Source organism: Podarcis muralis, chromosome 4, assembly GCF_964188315.1.
Source record: "Podarcis muralis chromosome 4, rPodMur119.hap1.1, whole genome shotgun sequence".
NCBI lineage: Eukaryota > Metazoa > Chordata > Lepidosauria > Squamata > Lacertidae > Podarcis > Podarcis muralis.
In genome coordinates, this window is record NC_135658.1 from 18,652,331 (window position 1) to 18,672,283 (window position 19,953).

Here is a 19,953-nt window from a genome sequence, read left to right on the forward strand (position 1 = left end):
CTTAACATGTGCACTGCCAATGTTATGTCGGGTCTTGTCCAACAACTTAAATATAACAGAGAACCCAACAGAGAATGAAACGCTGTTGCATTCTCACATTTTTGCCCTTCTGGTTCATTTTTGTACTGGGTAGTTATGGGAGTGTCAACCTCATTTGCCCTCTCCATTCCATATGTCTTCAGTAACTTTTCGATTTTTTCCTTCTGACTCAGAGAGTAGACACCCTCTTCATTTCTCTGAACCTCTACTCCTAAGTAATTTTGAATCTCTCCCAAATACTTCAGTTTGTATTTGTTACCTAGGCTGTTTATAAACCAAGACACTTGCTTTTGTGCAGTTGTTATTAGACAGATATCATCAACATACAAAAGTAAATAACAAACACTTCCTTGCACCATTGCTGAATATAAACAGGAATCAGCCAGGCTTTGTTTGAATCCCATCTTTTTCAAAGTTGTGTCTATGCATTCATGCCATAGACGTGCACTTTGGTGCAAACCGTATAGTGCCCTTTGCAGCTTTAACACCATGCTGCCTTTTTCCAGCTCATAACCTGGTATTTGCTGTAAATACACCTCGGCGTCAATAGGAGCATTTAAATATGCTGAGGCAACATCAAAATGATTAACTTTTAACCCTCTCAGACTTGCCATTGCTAAAACTGATTTTACTGTTTCAGCCTTTGCTGTTGGGGCAAACACTTCATCATAATGTATCATTTTCCTTTGTGTAAAGCCCCTTGCAACCAACCTGGCTTTCCTCTGACAACTACCATCAGCCAGTTTTTTCACTTTAAAAACCCACTTACAGCTTATGGGCTTTTTACCTTCAGGCAATTCTGTAGGTACAAAGACATTGTTGTTTAGCAGAGAGTTATACTCTGCCTGCATTGCCTTTAACCACGCCTCTTTCTCTAGAGTAGGTAACTCTTGCACTTCTTCAAAGTTTTCTGGCTCAGTTACACAAACCTGGTTTATGGTGGCTGGGAACCCATAACGGTCTGGAGGTTGACCTTTATTACTTCTTGCAGACCTCCTTGGTTCATTAATCTCACCCCCTGGGCTACCTTCAGGACTGCTTTTGGGGTGGATTGACTCTGTAGATCTACCTCCTCCTGTCCCTGTTGCACTTTCTTTTCTCCCCTGCTTTCTGCTAGCAGCTGGAGAAAAATGCTCAACCTTCACCTCCTCCCTTTCAGTTTCTCTGGGAGAGCTGCCAATTCTTAGCTTTGTTTCAACTGCCTTATCAGGTATGCTCGGTAGTAAAACTTTTTCTGGCAGCAGGTTTGCATGTATCTTGGGCCAATTTCTATGCTCATTAAAGCTGGCTGATCGACTATAACTCAAAAGATTTTTATCATCTTCAAACCTGTAGGCTTTCGTACCACTTTCATACCCAAGAAATAGCAACTGCTGTGCCCTTTTCCCACCTTTTCTTCGGTTCTTTACAGGTATGTCAACCCATGCCTTTGTCCCAAAGATTCTCAAATGTTGCAAACTGGGACTTTTGTTATAGAGAATTTTATAGGGTATGTCATCTAGTACCCTTGACCACAAGCGATTCCCAATATAATTTGCGGTCTTAATACTCTCAGCCCAGTACTTAATTGGAAGATTTGCATCTGCTAACAATGCTTTCATTTGTGTCTGCAAGACACCTCCCCTACGCTCTGCTACTCCATTCTCCTGAGGCGTCGCCACATTGGTAAGCCTATGTTTAATCCCTTGAGAACGCAACCAGTTTCTTAGGGAGCTTGCCATAAACTCTCCTCCCCTGTCTGTCTGAATAGAGCACACCTTTTCGCCAAGTTGCCTTTCTACCCTTCTTACCCAGAACTTCAAAGTTTGGGCAACGTCAGACTTTTGCTTTAATGGATAGACCCAGCCAAATCTAGAATAGTCATCCACTAGGATCAAACAGTACTTGTTATGGGAGACACTTGGTGGAAAAGGACCTGTTACATCAGCATGAATCAACTCCAGTGGTTTTTTGGTTTCTCTCTGGCTTGCTCTTGCTACTGGCCAAGCCCTGCTTTTAACCTCCTTGCAGATATTGCAGTCTAAGTAATTATCACAACTTTTAATGTTTTTCATCCCCCCACACAACTCCAATGTTTTGTTTAGCACCTTATAGCTTGCATGAGCCAGACGCCTGTGCAGGAGATGAATACACATATCATGGGTTGGGACATTTTGCACATTCGCAACCTTAGACTCACACTGCAGTACATACATATTAGTTCTAAGGTTAGCATTTGCCAACACTGCCCCATTTTGCTTTATCTGGCACTGATCTCCCACAAAGTTTACTTCAAAGCCTGCTTTTGCCAAGTCAGGAATGCTCAGGAGATTGTTTTGCAAACTAGGCACACACAACACATTCCTGAATGTGTGTCCCAGCTGTGGGAACACAACCTCCCCCTCACAAACCACATTAGCTTTCTGGCCCGTAGCAAGACTTACATGTTTTTTGTTTGAAGCCCTAGCATCAGTTAGCAGTCCTTTTCTTTTACAAAAGGTTTGAGAAGCTCCACTGTCCAGAACCCAAAGCTCTTCATTTTCTTGACCATCTGCAGACACCCAAGCGGTAGACTCTCTCTGCTGCCTCTTGTGCTTCTGCTGTTTTTGTTGTTTTCTTGGGCAGTCCCCCAGCAGATGCCCACTGGACTTGCAGCAAAAACACCTTTTTACTTTGTTGACCACCGGCTGGTCTGCAGCAGCTCCTCCTGGCTGTTTCTCCGGCTCCCGACACCTCTGCTCTTCCCGGCTGTCGTTCCCTCTGGGATGCTCCAACAGCTGGGCTGAGGTCATCTTTCGCTCTGCACGCCTGTCCTCCTCTGCATACAACCGTCCGGTAATGTATTCCAGAGTCAGCTTATCAGTCTCTACTGACTCGAGGGAGTTGACCAGCATATCATAGCTGTCATCAAGGGAACTCAGGACTATAAAGACTTTGTCCTCTTCCCCCACAGGCCTCCCTCGTAAGGCTAGCTCCTGGAAACAGCCTGTTAGGAATTTTAGGTGGTTTACCAGGGAGTCCCCTGGTTTCTTCCGACACCGGTACAGTCTCCTGGTCAGTGTTATCAGTGAGCCAGCTGTCTCTCGCACATGGACAGCCTTGAGCGCATTCCACGCCTCACTTGCCGTCACCTTATCAGCTACGTAGACTAGCTGGCTGTCGTCCACTCCAAGGATGATCGTAGCCAAAGCTTTCTCATCCCTTTCATCCTCCTCAGAGGGCTGCGGTGGATCTTCCACCACTTTCCACAGGCCCTCACGCTTGAGGAAGTGTTGCATGCGGACCGACCAGATGCTGTAGTTCGTGGCCGTTAGCTTCTCCAGCAACATGCCAGTTCTGGACTGCTCCATCCCTGCCGCTCACCTCCAGCACCCACGGCTAGATAACTGCCACCTGCGCAGCGGAAGCGTGCTGGGCCCATAACCCTGTCGCGTATTCCACGCGGCGCTTTCAGCGAAACACTAAGAGTTCCAGGTTTTTCCAGTGCAGTCTTTTTTAATGTGAGCTATATACAGGCATTTACAAAAGAAACAGTCCATACAGAGTACTTACAAATGAATACTCTCCACCACAGCACCACCACACTACAGCACAACCACCACACCCACTGTTATCAGGCTTTCCTTTTAAAACAGGTGATAGCCAATCACACTAATCACACTTCTGCTGAGTCACTCTGACCCAGCAGAGTATTACATCATCCTGTTGAAGCCTGCAGACTTATCCAGTATCCTGCGAATCCCAACACTCCCCCATGCACACAAGTCTGTGTACGCTTGGAAAATCTCACTGCCACGCAGCTGGCTCTCTCCAGAATGCTGATGGCTATGGAATAGAGGGATGAGACCTGTCGTTCTAACATTTGAACAATTCCCTTCCATGGAGAATTGTCAGGAAACGAAAGGGAGAAGTGGAAAGGAGGAGGAGGAAACCGGGCATTGTGAATAAAGGATGCAGACATTGAAGGGGAAGCCAGGAGTTCTGCCTCCGCTGTTTGCCTCGCAATACCAGTTTCTGGGTGGGAACAGCAAGCAGGGAGAGAGCTGTTGAACTCTGACTGCAGGAGGCTTCCCAGAGGCACCTAGTTGGCCGCTGTGAGAATAGGATGCTGGAGTTAGATGCCCTTTGTTCTTAGGCACCCGTTGGCAAAGTATTTCTGAAGGATGAGGAGAGGTGGGGGGAAACGAGACAGAATTTGGTTTGTCCCCAAGGACAAGGCTTCCTAGGTGGTTTGGGTGCTGTGTGCCACGAATGTATTGGTACCTTGAACTCATTCTGGGATGGCCACCCATCAGGGGTCACCCGAAAGAAAACACATTTTTGCATCGCGTTTGCACTTAGGCTAATATAGTGACGTTAACATATGAGAGTGCTGGAGGTGAAATAGTTAAACAGGTTACCCAATCAGGACCCAGGGGGTGGAGTCAGAGGGACTATAAAACCAGCTCTGGGAGGGTGAAGGGAGGAGTTCGTTGGGAGGTTGGTTGGAATGGGAGTGAATTGGGATAGAGTCTGTGGGTAGGTTGAGTTAGTGCAGCGAAATAAGTTGAGTCAGGAATAGTTGGGGGCTAGTAAATATCTGAGAGGTGGTTTAGTGAGTGAGAGCAGGTAGCGGACGTTATAGGACTGGATAGGCACCCCATGACTGTAATTGACCGATACTGTTTATGAAACCACAGAAGTTTATGTTTCAATTTAACCCCGACTGGACTCAGTATTATACCAGGTAGGGCCTGGGTGGTGGCAGCGAGAAATAAAGTGGTGGCACAGGGATCAATAGACGGTGAAATGTCCGGGGACCCTGTGTGATCGCCAGAGTCCCCAAAATGCATCACCATAAAGAGGGCACAAATTTGCACATATTAATTTGTGTGTATCGATGCAAATTTAGAAATAGCTGCAATCAGTTAAATGGGACACCCAGTACCTCTTGGGGGGACAAGACTTTGACCAGGTGGTTCTGCTGCCCAGGTCCTCAGTGTTGATGGGCGACAGAGAGCCACCTTACCTGGTGCTGCAACCAGCCCCAGCTCAGAATGGCTTGATTTGAAATAGGCATCCAGTACAACTTTATATTTTAATCTGTTCACTGTTGGTTTTTTCAGTCTTCCGGTTTTCTGGCAGTTGTGCAGACTTTCTTTCTCACCGTCAGATTCCCAAATATTAATTTCATTATCCTGGTGCCCTAAATTATTAGATGCTCTGAGGATGTCTTCATGCAGGATGCTAAAAGTAGGGCTGGATTATAGTGGTGCAATTGGAGAAATTGTACCTGGGGTTGAGACCTGCAAAGAGGCCTCATTGCCTGTTGTTTTGCTCCTTGTGTGCCTCAGCCCTTCATCTCCATGTGTTGTAATATATTAATATGAGTAACTCATTCATCCATTTTAAAAATAAGGTTTATTTAGTTCATGCGTTCCTTGGGGGAGAAGGGGACCCTTTTTTGTAGGTGGGGGGAAAGGTCAACTGCATCAGGCCCTCAACCATCTTGGCTAAAATACATGTCTTTGGAGTCTCTCATGTTTGTGCACCCAAGTGAATATTGTTGATTTTATTCCCACAAAAATGTGTGTGTTTAAGTGCAGAAACACTGCCTTAAGAAAAGAGGAAAAACTAAAATACTCAAGGCAGCTTTCATCAAAATCAGTCAAACTACAAAGTATAATACAGTGGTACCTCGGGTTAAGTACTTAATAATAATAATAATAATTTATTATTTGTACCCCGCCCATCTGGCTGGGTTTCCCCAGCCACTCTGGGCGGCTTCCAACAAAGATAAAAAATACACTAAAATGTCACATATTAAAAACTTCCCTGAACAGGGCTGCCTTCAGATGTCTTCTGAATGTCAGGTAGTTGTTTATCGCTTTGACATCTGATGGGAGGGCATTCCACAGGACGGGCGCCACTACCGAGAAGGCCCTCTGCCTGGTTCCCTGTAACTTGACCTCTCGTAGTGAGGGAACCGCCAGAAGGCCCTCGGAGCTGGACCTCAGTGTCCGGGCAGAACGATGGGGGTGGAGACGCTCCTTCAGATATACTGGACCAAGGCCGTTTAGGGCTTTAAAGGTCAGCACCAACACTTTGAATTGTGCTCGGAAACTTACTGGGAGCCAATGTAGGTCTTTCAAGACCGGTGTTATATGGTCTCGGCGGCCGCACCCAGTCACCAGTCTAGCTGCCGCATTCTGGATTAGTTGTAGTTTCCGGGTCACCTTCAAAGGTAGCCCCACGTAGAGCGCATTGCAGTAGTCCAAGCGGGAGATAACCAGAGCATGTACCACTCTGGCGAGACAGTCCGCAGGCAGATAGGGTCTCAGCCTACGTACCAGATGGAGCTGGTAAACAGCTGCCCTGGACACAGATTTGACCTGTGCCTCCATGGACAGCTGTGAGTCCAGAATGACTCCCAGGCTGCGCACCTGGTCCTTCAGGGGCACAGTTACCCCATTCAGGACCAGGGAATCCTCCACACCTGCCCGCATCCTGTCCCCCAAAAACAGTACTTCCGTCTTGCCAGTATTCAACCTCAATCTGTTAGCCGCCATCCATCCTCCAACCACCTCCAGACACTCACACAGGACCTTCACCACCTTCACTGGTTCTGATTTAAAAGAGAGGTAGAGCTGGGTATCATCCGCATACTGATGAACACCCAGCCCAAACCTCCTGATGATCTCTCCCAGTGGCTGCATGTAGATGTTGAAAAGCATGGGGGAGAGGACAGAACCCTGAGGCACCCCACAAGTGAGGGCCCAGGGGTCTGAACACTCATCCCCCACCACCACTTTCTGAACACGGCCCAGGAGGAAGGAGCGGAACCACTGTATGACAGTGCCCCCAGCTCCCAGCCCCTCAAGACGGTCCAGAAGGCTGTTATGGTCGATGGTATCAAACGCCGCTGAGAGATCCAGCAGAACTAGGAAACAGCTCTCACCTTTGTCCCTAGCCCGCCGGAGATCATCAACTTAATTCGTTCCGGAGGTCCGTTCTTAACCTGAAACCGTTCTTAACCTGAGGTACCACTTTAGCTAATGGGGCCTCCCGCTGCCGCCACCGCACAATTTCTGTTCTCATCCTGAAGCAAAGTTCTTAACCCGAGGTACTATTTCTGGGTTAGCGAAGTCTGTAACCTGAAGCGTATGTAACCCGAGGTACCACTGTATGACAAACAAGCTAAAACACTGCTTAACCAGCAGGAGAAAGGGCAGCTTTTTTTTAAATAAAAAAAAGCATTTGTGATGTGATCAAGGTTTCCAAAAGTCCCGGTTAAATAAATGAAAGGCAGCTTGCAATAAGGGTTTAAAAATATACACAAAATGAGAACCAGAAATAACTGACGATAAGCTGGAAGCTAATCAAGCAGTGTTACAAATAACAGGAAAAACAATTGCAGGCAGGACGAATTGCTGATAGATTGCAACTGATTTGAATTGCTGTTAATGGCTCAGGCGAAAAGGTCAGACTTGGCCAGCATCTAAAAGATGGTACTTGGCCTTGCAAGCCTGGCATTGCTGCAGAAAAAAGGCGCATTGTGTGGTACCACCACCCTCAATTTCAGGGGCACAGTGCAACTGGTATTTGACTGGACTGCAATGCCTCAAGGACCACCTCTGCTCATATGAACCTACACAGGCCCTGAGATCATCCTCTGAGGCCCTTATTTGTGTGCCTCCTCACAAGAGGTCCAGAGGGTGGCAACACAAGAACAGGCCTTATCTACAGCGGCTGCCGATTTGTGGGATGTTCTCCCTGACGATGCTCGCCTGGCTCCTTCATTATACACCATGCGCCAGGCAAAAATGTTCCTCTTCAAACAGGCCTTTGACTGATTGACACTCAAGGCCCTTTTGAATGTGCTGTGTGTGCAGGGGGCTATTATGGGTTTGTTTTCGTTTCTTGTTTTTATTATGTATTTTGTATATTGTAGTTTTATGTTTATGCCCTGAAATCTAGGGATAAAGGGTGGCATATGACTTTAATGAAGAAGAAAACGATACATGTATAAACTCCAAACAGATGTTCAGCTGAACGTATTTAGATCCTGCTCAGGTGCATTCACTCAGCACAGCTGTCTGCTTGTAGGACTACTAGGACTTTGGCATCCCTGTTGGTGGTAGAATCAAACCAAGGTGTTGGAAGCAGCTGGTACAGGAGTTCTCCACTCGACAGTCAGCTATGGAGACTGACAGACTGCAAGAAACTGGCCAGGTAAAAGTAAAGGTAAAAGACAGTTAGGTCCAGTCAAAGGTGACTTTGGGGTCGCGGCACTCATCTCGCTTTCAGGCGAAGGGAGCCGGCGTTTATCCACAGACAGCTTTCTGGGTCATGTGACCAGCATGACTCAACCACTTCTGGCACAACGGAAAACCGTGATGGAAGCCAGAGTGCACGGAAACGCCGTTTACCTCCCGCCACAGCGGTATCTATTTATCTACTTGCACTGGTGTGCTTTCGAACTGTCAGGTTGGCAGGAGCTGGGACAGAGCAACTGATTTGAACTGCCAACCTTCTGATTGGCAAGCCCAAGAGGCTCAGTGGTTTAGACCACAGTGCCACCCGCGTTCCACTAGCCAGGGCAGCCCCACTGGAGAAGAAGAGATGCTCAATTAGCCAGAGGGTAAAGGCATGGTAAAGGGATGCGGGTGGTGCTGTGGGTTAAACCACAGAGCCTAGGATTTGCTGATCAGAAGGTCGGCGGTTCGAATCCCCGTGATGGGGTGAGCTCCTGTTGCTTGGTCCCTGCTCCTGCCAACCTAGCAGTTCGAAAGCACATCAGAGTGCAAGTAGTAAAGGTAAAAGGCGTTTCTGTGCGCTGCTCTGGTTCACTAGAAGCGGCTTAGTCATGCTGGCCACATGACCCAGAAGCTGTACGCCGGCTCCCTCGGCCAGTAAAGCGAGATGAGTGCCACAACCCCAGAGTCGGCCACGACTGGACCTAATGGTCAGGGGTCCCTCTACCTTTACCTTTAAAGGCATGGTGGGTGGAGCATTTAGAGTGGGATTCTAGATAAGGAGGGAGCAGGAGTAGCAGAAAAAAAAGGGGGGGGGAGTGCTAGGCTAGGGTCAATCTTTACCACAGCGGCTTAGGACACAGCATGGGAGGAAGGAGATAGCAGCAATTCTGGGCCCAGCCATCCAAGTGGAGCGTCACAGAAGGAAAAGCTTAATGTATTTGCACACCTGGTGATTGAGGGATTAATGGGGAAGATCTGAAGATGAGAAGGGCCCTAAACTTAGCTAACTCAGTGTTTTCTGAACCACTGGGGCCCTGAAGACCCCTGGAATCCACTGTGGGAGGGTGGAAGCTCTCCCCCCTCCAGGGTTATTCCAATGTAACAGTTCGTGTGAAGAAGCCCTAATTCAGCTCCAGGAAAGATGGTCAAGTGCTGTGTTATGTACTGAGTTGAATAGGATCCAAAATGCAGCAGTCTGATTGGTCCTAGAACAATAGGATTCAGAATGCAGCAGTCTGATTGGTCCTAGAACAATAGGATTCAGAATGCAGCAGTCTGATTGGTCCTAGAACAATAGGATTCAGAATGCAGCAGTCTGATTGGTCCTAGAACAATAGGACCCAGAATGCAGCAGTCTGATTGGTCCACAGGAGGCACCCAATCCAGCTCCCGGTGGAAGTGAATCCGCAACCTGATTGGCCTAAAGGAGAATCCCGGAATTAGCCAATCACATGGGGCCCATTGTGTAAATAATGTATATAAAGCAGACATTCTGAAGGAACTTCCATTCCTCCTCACCACTATGAGCTGAATAAAGAGCATGAAATCCACTCTTGACTCCAAGTATATTTCATGCTGCAAAGAGGAAACAGGTCTTGAGGAAGGAGCCTGATGCAAATTTGATCTGGAACACCAAATCAAATTCTCCAGAGATTTCTACAGCGTTTTTGTGTTCTCAGAATGAGCTGCGCACTTAAGGAATTTGGCAAGTGTTCTAGGTGCCATTACAAAGCCAGAGATCAAATCCTCAATTTTTATTTTGAGATTCTCCTCCTGCCTCCGTTTAAGCCATTTCTTAAGTCTCAGAATGAAAATAAAACAATTATATCATACAAAAAGAAAAGAAAAAATCCACCAACAACATTGTATATTAAGATACAAAAGGTAAGCATTTTTTTCCCTTTTCTGTATAAAATACAAAGTTTGGACAGTACACTTTTATTCCACATGTGTATAAATATAACCCAAAGAATATGATTTCAGTATTCCTACCAAAATATTACATTTTGTTTTGTACAAAAGTTTACAAAAAGTTTCTATATATTTACAACCCAATACTGAGAAGAGTTCCTGATTCAATAATGCAAAATATAAGGGTAGTGCATTTTTTACTGTAATGATACAAAGAAGATATATAACGGTATAAAAAAACTGCAGGGTTTGCCTTTGTTTTCAATTCATTAAAAAAAAACCCCACAACCCAGTGTTTCCCTGTTTTGATCACGAAGGTGCCATCAATGGGTAACTTTTCTCGCACGTGTCATTCTGAAATAAAGGGAAAGAGGCACAAGCCCGTGGCAGTTCCACAACTCTGGTTAATTTCAGAAGCTGATGCTCAGAATCGGTAGTCTAGCATCTTTGAGCTGCTATGGGTTGAGCTGCTATGTTAAAAAGTTGGCTGGGGCTATGAGCAGCTCATCATTTTGATCACCCACAATGCCCCAGAACGATGCTATATTGGGAGCATTGTTGATAATAAATATGGCGGGCAGCTCACTGCCGCAGCATCCCAATTGTCTTTTCCTGAATATAGTCTCAAACTATTGTCACAGTCATGGCTTCCCTCCAAAGGACCATGGGAAATTTAGTCTGCTAAGAGTGCTGGGAACTGTCTCTCTATGATGGGTGTCCCAACACCTCTCACCACCCAGCAGTTCCCAGGATTCTTTGGGGGAAGGAACAAATTGAACCCCCCCCCCTTTCAATACAGTATACCTCAGGTTGAATATGCTTCATGTTGAGCGAATTTGAGTTGTGCTCCGCTGCAACCCAGAAGTAACGGAGCGCGTTACTTCCAGGTTTTGCCGCTCGCGCTCAAAATGACGTCTCACGCATGCGCAGAAGCTGCGAAAAGTGACACGCACATGCGCAGACGTGCCGTCGCTAGTTACATTTGCTTCTGGATGCGAACGGGGCTCTGGAATGGATCCCGTTTGTATCCAGAGGTACCACTGTATAAGGCATGGGTAGGCAAACTAAGGCCCGGGGCCCAGATCCGGCCCAATCGCCTTCTAAATCCGGCCCAGAACTTTGTTAGCCAGAACTTTGTTAGCCCAAAAATGGAAAGTACCAGAATTACCAACAATAGAGGAGTGGCAGGCGAAGATGGTTGATTATGCGGAACTAGCAAAACTGACCTGTAGAATCCGAAATCAGGAGGAAGCAAAATTCCAAAAAGATTGGAGTAAATTTATGGAGTACATAAGTAATAACTGTAGAAATTTGAAGACTCTGGCAGGACAGAAATAAATCTTACGATTTAGATAGGATTAGATACAATAAGAAAGTGTGGAGAAGTAACTGATCTGAGAAAACCTGTTGAAGGGAGGGAAGGAAGTCAATGCTCAGCAGAGTGTGGGCAAAGAATGTGGGTAAATGATGGTTGAATTTTACTGTATTTTGTTTGTTTGAATTAAATGAAACACCAATAAAAGGCATTTAATAAAAAGAAATAAATCTGGCCCGCGGACGGTCCGGGAATCAGTATGTTTTTCCATGAGTAGAATGTGTCCTTTTATTTAAAATATATCTCTGGGTTATTTGTGGGGCCTGCCTGGTGTTTTTACATGAGTAGAATGTGTCTTTTTATTTAAAATGCATCTCTGGGTTATTTGTGGGGCATAGGAATTCATTCGTTCCCCCCCTTCAAAATATAGTCCGGCCCCCCACAAGGTCTGAGGGACAATGGACCGGCCCCCTGCTGAAAAAGTTTGCTGACTCCTGGCACTGACATTTTGTGTGTGTGTTGGTAAAGAGACACTGGGGTTCCCTTATGCAGAGGACATCCGCCAGATGACCCCAAAAGCACAGCCCCACATCTGAGCCCTGATTAGCTGGTTTAAAGTGGGGAGATACATGAAAACGGCTCATGGTCTAGGAGCCTGAAGGCTGTGGAGAGGATGCTTTCGGAGGCGAAAGGTAATGTAGCCAAGTGTGTTTGTGTTGGGATGGAGAGGCGGAATATTACGCATTTCCCTGGGGCTAGCTAGTTAAATCTTAGGCCCAAGTTCTCTAATCCTCAATCAATTTGGTACTCCGTATTTATTCCGCTCTATAAGGAAGAGACTTGGGCAGGCAGCAAAGCCACTTGGTAGTTGCCTTGGATGGAGGCATTAATATTTCAATAATCTGGCACAGGGAGCTGCCTCATTCCAAGGCCACATCTGCACTATACATCTATGGTGCCACTTTAGCACCAGAGAATCCTGGGAAATGCGGTTTCTTAAGGTGCTGAGAGTTGTTGGGAGATCCTCTTCTCTTAAAGAACTGCAATTTCCAGAGTTTCCAGGGAAGAAGGGTTGGTTGTTAAACCAACTGGACAACTCTAGCTCAGGTGTGTGTGTGTGTTTCCTAACATTTCCCAGAACCCCTCCCTTTTTAAAGAAAACTTTATACTTTTCAAGTTTATACATTTCACTAATTTTACAATCATTTTGACATTTCATAGCTTGACTTCCTTCCTTCTCTTTCTGCGGTTCCTTAAATTTATTTTTAGTATCTTCTGCATATCTCAATTAACTTAATTTGCTCATTTATTCATCTTCTTTAAATATACACTCTTATGACGCTGCAGGTTATTAAAACAATCCTGCCAAGGTTCTTATCTGTTTCCAATTTATCTGTAAATATTCAATAAACCTTTCCCATTCTTTAATATATATATATAAATGTTATCTTGATTTCTTAATTCTTCCGGTAAGTTTCGCCATGGCGAATCTCCCAGAACCCTTAACAAATTATATTTCCCAGGATTCCTGGGGGCAGGGGGGGTGGAGCCATGACTGTTAATGTGGAATCCGTTCTGGAAGTCTGTTTGACTTCCAAAACATTCTGAAACCAAATCGTGGCTTCTGATTGGCTGCAGTAAGCTTCCAAAAATAGATCGAAAAACCGGAACAGTCACTTCCGGGTTTGCGATGCACGGGAGTCAAAATGTTCGGGAACTAAACTGTTTGAAAACCAAGGTATTGCCTTTGTCTACACAGGCAATCTGTGGCCTTCCAGGGTTTCAGACAGGTCATTCTGACCTTACCTGGCAGTGGCAGGAATAAAAGCTGTGACCCTCTCTATAAAAAGTATGCACTTGATGAATGCACTTTCCTGATTCCTCACAACTGCTCCTGATAAATTAACTCAGCAGTCTCAGGCTGGACATTATCTGGGGTATACCTTTTCTTCTCTGTTCAAGATTTGTGGTTGCGTGTCTGCACGCCCAAGCGAACACCTACACAAGCTGTAGCCTACAGAAGAGTAGGACAAGCAACCAACGTCTCCTCCTGTGCTCTTGTTTAGCTTTCTAGGTACGAAGATCGGCCTACGCATTTTGAACGGGCGGAGACACCTCTTTGATTTTGCTCCTCATTGCGGACCACGAGGAACCCCTTCAACCACCGGGAGAGCAAAGTTTGGTTGTCTTGAAAACACTCCAAAGACACGTTCCCTCTGAAAAACTTTGTGGAGTGCAATCCTGGCTTTCGGGCCTTAAAAAAACAAACACCACTGCTGCCGCCACCCACTCCGTGAGTTTGCAACCGCCTGCTGCTCGGCCTCAGGAGTGGCCACCTAGGATTTCATCAAGGTTGATGTCCTTCATCCAGTCGTCGTTACCCGGCTCTGTCTTTAACAAAGAATCGATGAAGTCCGGGTCGCTGTTGAGGGCTGGTCCAATGCTGTCGCCTTGCTGGTTCAGAAAGTCAAACGCCAGGTCGCTGGTGTGGTCGGTGGTTCCCTGGTAGGCCCTGGCAGAAGCCTGGCTACTACTAGATGGGAAATGGTTGGACGGCAAGGAGTTTGGCGCTGCCATGCTCACCCCCGGTGCATTTAAGTGTGGCACTGTCTGAGCCCGTACCTGGCCAGGCCTTGCCCCCAGGGATTTTGGCGCCCCAGCCGCTTGCCCATTTAGAGTTTGGTTCATTTGGCTCGTTGGTGTTCTCATCTGGGGGGCGGCCAGCTGGTTAGGAGCAGGCCCCATGGTGCGCTGGGGAAACTGCTGGTGGGCAGGTGTGCGCTGCAGTGGCTGGTTTGTATAGGGGCTGCCCGTGGGGAAAGGGGACCCCACGGCCTTGCGTGTTTCCTGCTGCTTCGCTCCTGTTTCTTGTGAGGCCCAGGTCTGAGTTGCTGAATTGGAGTTGACCATGACGTTCAGAGGCCTTGGTGCAGAAGAAGTCCCTTGGTTCAAGCTGAGTTTGCCTTGCTGAGAGCTGATCCCGGGCCCGCCGTCATACGCCGACAGGCTATTATTACTGCCTTGCCCCGGAGGCCCTTGCCGCGATGCTGTGGAACTGCTTTGCTGGCTGGGGATCATTTGGTTCGGGTTCCTGTGCTGCGACACTTGGCTCGCGCCCGATGCAGCCACGCTGTACGCGCTCGGTTGGCTGCAAGGAATGTTCCCGTAGCAGACCATGTGGCGTGTCGTCGGGAGAGAAGGCATTCTGGCTCCGTGAGTGGTGGTCAAAAGACCGGACGCCTGCGGCGAGAGGCTGGGAGTTGAAATGGAGTTGGAAAAGCAGAGGTTGGAGCTGGCGCTCACGGCTGGCGATCCACCTGGGGAAAGGGTGGTGGGAGGAGAAAGAAAAATCTCTTAGCAATCATCTAGTTCTAGGTTCTGAACAGGACCCATGGGCCAGAGCATCCATGGGAAACCCTCCCACCAGAATCCCATCACAACCCTACTGGAGGAAAAGGAGCACGACTCTCTGGACATTGCTCTTAGCCCTGCCAGGTCCTTGGAACATTATGTGTTGTTCCCTAAGCATCATCACCATCATCACCATCATCATCACTACCACCATCACCATCATCATATTTATACCCTGCCCATCTGGCTGGGTTTCCCCAGCCACTCTGGGCGGCTCCCAACAGAATGTTAAAAACACAATAAAATATCAAACATTAAAAACTTTCCTAAACAGGGCTGCCTTCAAATGTCTTCTAAAAGTCAGATAGTTGTTTATTTCCTTGACATCTGATGGGAGGGCATTCCACAGGGCAGGGGCCACTACCGAGAAGGCCCTCTGCCTGGTTCCCTCACTGAGAGAAGTAAGGTTACAGGGAACCAGGCAGAGGGCCTTCTTGGTAGTGGTGTCTGCCCTGGTTCCCTGTAACCTTACTTCTCGCAGTGAGGGAACCACCAGAAGGCCCTCAGCGTTGGACCTCAGTGTCCGGGCAGAATGATGGGAGTGGAGGTATACTGGACCAAGGCCGTTTAGGGCTTTAAAGGTCAGCACCAACACTTTAAATAGTGCTCAGAAATGCACTGGGAGCCAATGAAAGTCCTTTAGAACCAGTGTTATATGGTCCTGGCTGCCACTCCCAGTCACCAGTCTAGCTGCCGCATTCTGGATTAGTTGTAGTTTCCGGGTCACCTTCAAAGGTAGCCCCACGTAGAGCGCATTGCAGTAGTCCAAGCGGGAGATAACTAGAGCATGCATCACTCTGGCAAGACAGTCTGCGGGCGGATAGGGTCTCAGCCTGCGTACCAGATGGAACTGGTAGGCAGCTGCCCTGGACACAGAACTGACAGTCCCATTAGGAAATGAGAGCACTCGTCTTCCGCTGCTGGGTTGGGACCCACTACCAGGTTGTGGCCTGAGCTAAGGTGGGCTTCAACTGCAGCACCACCACCATACAAATATATGCTAAAAGGCTAAGAAATGGGCCTGCAATATAAGAATGTACTAAGAGCCTGCTGGGTCAGGTGAATGTCCCATCTAGTCCAGCACCCTCTTTTCACTGTGGCTGACTGGATGGCTGTGGGAAGCTCACAACCAGGACCTGAGCACAAGAGTCCTCTCCCTACTGCAGTTTCCAGGGGCCGAGGTCCCTTTGGGCCCCCAATAAAATATCTGAGGGGGACGGCCACCCCAAAGCTGATGGGCATTGCCGTTCAAATGTCATGTGTGTCCTGCGCCACATGATCCATTATGCATGGTGGGGCTTACCTGGTCTCTCCCCAATATTTTATTCAAGTTGGCACCCTTGGTTTAACTTTTATCTGAGCTGAATCCTTCAAAGTTCAGCTTCGGTGGATGTCCAATGAGGGGCAGTGACTGGCCCAAGGTCACCCAGGGAGCTTCATGGCTTGAGTGGGGACTTGAACCCAGGTCTCCAAACTTCTAGCCTGGCACCTACACCATTCTGGCTAGAATTGCCTCATCTGCCATTGGAATGAAGCAACCTTCCAGACGTAGCAAAAGATACCAAAGAGTTTTGGAGTCTCTTGAAGCAAAGCTGGAACATGTTGACTCGCAAGCCCTATATTCTTTGGGTAGAGACGTGAGTTGCCTAAAAGGGCACCGCGGTTGGGACATTGGTTTTCTATCTCATTCCAAAGACAAAGTTTCCTTCTCCCTCTCTGAACTGCTTGCTATTTTTAGCACCCTCCCCTCTTTTTTTGGCCACACTGATTTAGACCAGATGGGGAGAAATTTCACTCCAATTAGCGCCGAGCAGAAAACATTACCAGACCTTCGATACCAAGAGGAGTGAGTCAGTGATATTGGGGGATGTGTTGTTTTTTAAATTCACGCCCAGGAATGACAATTGACGCAAGGGGTGAGGCCTACAGCCCCTCGGGCCCCCACTCCGGGATAGGGATGGAAGAGGATTCAGTTCAGTCTGCATTTCCAAGTGCACTGACCTTATTCACTACTCCCAGACTTACACACGGAGCGGAACACAGCTAACAATCCGACTGCACGCGTCTGTTGATTTTGCAATACGGTTTCAGTTAAAATAAAAATGCACATATGCATATTCAGGTGGAAAAGGCGTATAAAACCAAATCATGGAGGCCGGGGGGTGGGGTGGGGTGGAGCCAGTGCAAACATTCCTGCACATTTTTATAAGGTCTGAGTAGGGTTTACCAGTCCTGGCTTCCAGACAAGCACCCTTAGTTTGCAAACAGATGTCCGTCACACGCACCCTTCGTAAGTGGGGCAGGGAGACGTCTTCCGCCTGAGGGTTGCATGCCCTTCTCAGGGACAAATGGCAGTGGTGGGTGGAGCGAGAGGCAAAAGCGAGCCGAGCGATGGATGCAAATTTTACCTTTGCACGGTAGCTTAATTTCTACACATGCATGCACATCCCTCTCTATCCTCCACCCAGACTGTTATGTACTGAGTTGAATAGGATCCAAAATGCAGCAGTCTGATTGGTCCTAGAACCATAGGATTCAGAAAGTAGCAGTCTGATTGGTCCACAGGAGCCACCCAATCCAGCTCCAGGTGGAAGTGAATACACAACCTGATTGGCCTACAGGAGAATCCCAGAATTAGCCAATCACGTGGGGCCCATTGTGTAAATAATGTATATAAAGCAGACATTCTGGGGGAACTTCCATTCCTCCTCACCACTGTGAGGTGAATAAAGAACACGAAATCCACTCTCGACTCCGAGTATATTTCACAGACCATTAAGAGGCGGGGGATACTTCCAGCCTAGGAACCCATTTTAAATTTCCTCAACACCACCTCCATTTTCAGGGGTGGCGTGTTTCTCAATACATGCCACCCCTGAAACCGCAGGAGGGGAGAGTGTTGTCCCACTCAAGTGCTGCTTGTGGACTTCTTGCGGGAATCTGGTTGGTCACTGTAGGGGCAGAATGCTGGTCTAGACGGGTCACTGGCCTGAACCCAGAGACAGGTGGGCTTGCGAACTGTCGGTGGGGCAGAGGGCTACATTTCCCATACAATGGAACCTCAAGAAGCTGAACGCCTTTGAACTCGAACATTTTGGCTCATGAACGATCGAAAACCGGAAGTGATTGTTCCGGTTTTTGAACGATTTTCAGAAGCCGAATGTCCGCGTGGCTTCCAATTGGCTGCAGGGCACTCCTGCAGCCAATCGGAAGCCCCGCCTCGGTTTTTGAACTGTTCCGGGAGTCGAACTGAAATATACTCGGAGTCCTGTAGTGATTTCATGCTCTTTATTGCAGCTTGTAAAAGAGGGATTGAATTGCCCCTCAAACCTCAGGCTTTTATATTTACACAATGTGTCCCGTCTGATTGGCTGATTCTGCTTCCCTCCTGGAGCCTGACTGGTCTTTTCCTGCAGGCCAATCAGTTGTTGCATTCTACAATCCTACCAGCCTAATAGGTTGATTAACTCCCTCCTGGAGCCTGATTGGTCTTTTCCTGCAATCCAATCAGTTGTAGCATTCTAGGATCCTACTTGCCTCTTGTTCTAGGATCCAAGCTTAGTACATAACACAAACGGACTCCCGGAACGGATTAAATTCAAAAACCAAGGTACAACTGTACTCAAAACTAGTCGAGTCATTGGCAGCTGTCCTCTTGTTTACTGCTGCCTTCAAGCATGTTTACCTGAATACTGATGCGTTTGCTGCATGTTGACCTGGTTCCTTCTTTGGTCTTTATAATCTGGCGGGGGCCTTGTCGAGTGCCGGTTCAGCTGATCTTGCGGAGTCATTTTCTCCTACAGGATTAGAAAGAAAAGAGAAGGTGAACCCATTTTCTCGGTTAGCCAAAAGGCGAGCGATCTGAATGCGAACGCAGCTCGAACGGCTTTTGTATTTGGGGGAGACTCCTGCGATGCCGGTTTCAAGGCCATGGCGCAGAAGGAAGCATGGGAAGGTTTTGCAGATGTTTCTGACGTGCAGATTCTGCCACCTTCCCATATGACATCAGGCGGGATGTCAGGAAACTGGTTGGGTCAGCAAAGAGAGGATGAGGGTTGTGTCTAGGGAAGCTTTAAATGTTTGATTGTGCTTTTTATGTTTTGCTGGAAGCCACCCAGAGTGGCTGGGGCACCCCAGTCAGATGGGAGGCATTTAACTAATAATAATAATAATAATAAAAATAAAAATAAAAATAATAAAAATAATAAAATAAAAAATAACTACTACTACTACTATTGGCTGTATGCTTCAAACCTAGGGAAAGTGCTAGGGAATACAAAACTTGAAACAAAAATATATGTGATTCTAAGGTAAGGGCATAGTTAGCAAGTACATCAGGTTTTTAAAGTTTTAATTATAATTGTAGTGGGCCTCCCTATTTTCATCAAGACATAGGGAGAGAGGGGGGTGGGGGGGGGAAGGAAATTTTTAACCCTTCCACCCCCAGTCACAATTCTAATGAAAACTGCATCCCCAGTGCCATTATTAACCTTAGAAAAATGCTCCCCTTGCTGCCAAACCTGGACAGAATAATAAACCCATACCCAGCAATTGTGTTCTAAACACTACGCACAATTATTTCAGTAACCTTTGCAACAGGGATCATGAAACTGAAGAGTTGGAAGGGACCCTTAGAATCATCTAGTCCAACCCCTTGAAATGAAGGAAACCAAAGCATCCATGAGACATGGCCATCCAACCGCTGCTTAAAAACCTCCCACCTCCCAAGGGAGTCAGTTCCACTGTCTAACCCGAGGCTCTCCAAATGGTGTTGAAGACGCCATCTGCCACCAGCCCCAGTCATCATGCCCAATGGCGACAACAACTGGTCCCCTATCCATGCTTTACAACAACCTTACAAGGTAAGATATAGGGTAAAGGGACCCCTGACCATTAGGTCCAGTCGTGGCCGACTCTGGGGTTGCGGCGCTCATCTCGCTTTATTGGCCAAGGGAGCTGGCGTACAGCTTCCGGGTCATGTGGCCAGCATGACTAAGCCACTTCTGGTGAACCAGAGCAGTGCACGGAAACGCCGTTTACCTTCCCACCGGAACGGTACCT

The 19,953-nt window shown here is 47.4% G+C and overlaps 1 protein-coding gene across 1 annotated transcript in view; it reads right to left on the bottom strand.

Moving 5' to 3' along the window:
* Nucleotides 1-9,994: 9,994 nt before the first annotated feature.
* Nucleotides 9,995-19,953, bottom strand: part of MAML2 (mastermind like transcriptional coactivator 2) — a 147,680-nt gene continuing 137,721 nt past the window's right edge. The window contains exons 4-5 of the mRNA XM_028726125.2: nucleotides 18,578-18,689; nucleotides 9,995-14,798 (exon numbers count right to left, since the gene is read on the bottom strand). Of these exons, the coding sequence (XP_028581958.2) occupies nucleotides 13,804-14,798; nucleotides 18,578-18,689 (1,107 nt within the window). The 3' untranslated portion in view covers nucleotides 9,995-13,803. The remainder of the gene's footprint in view (nucleotides 14,799-18,577; nucleotides 18,690-19,953) is intronic.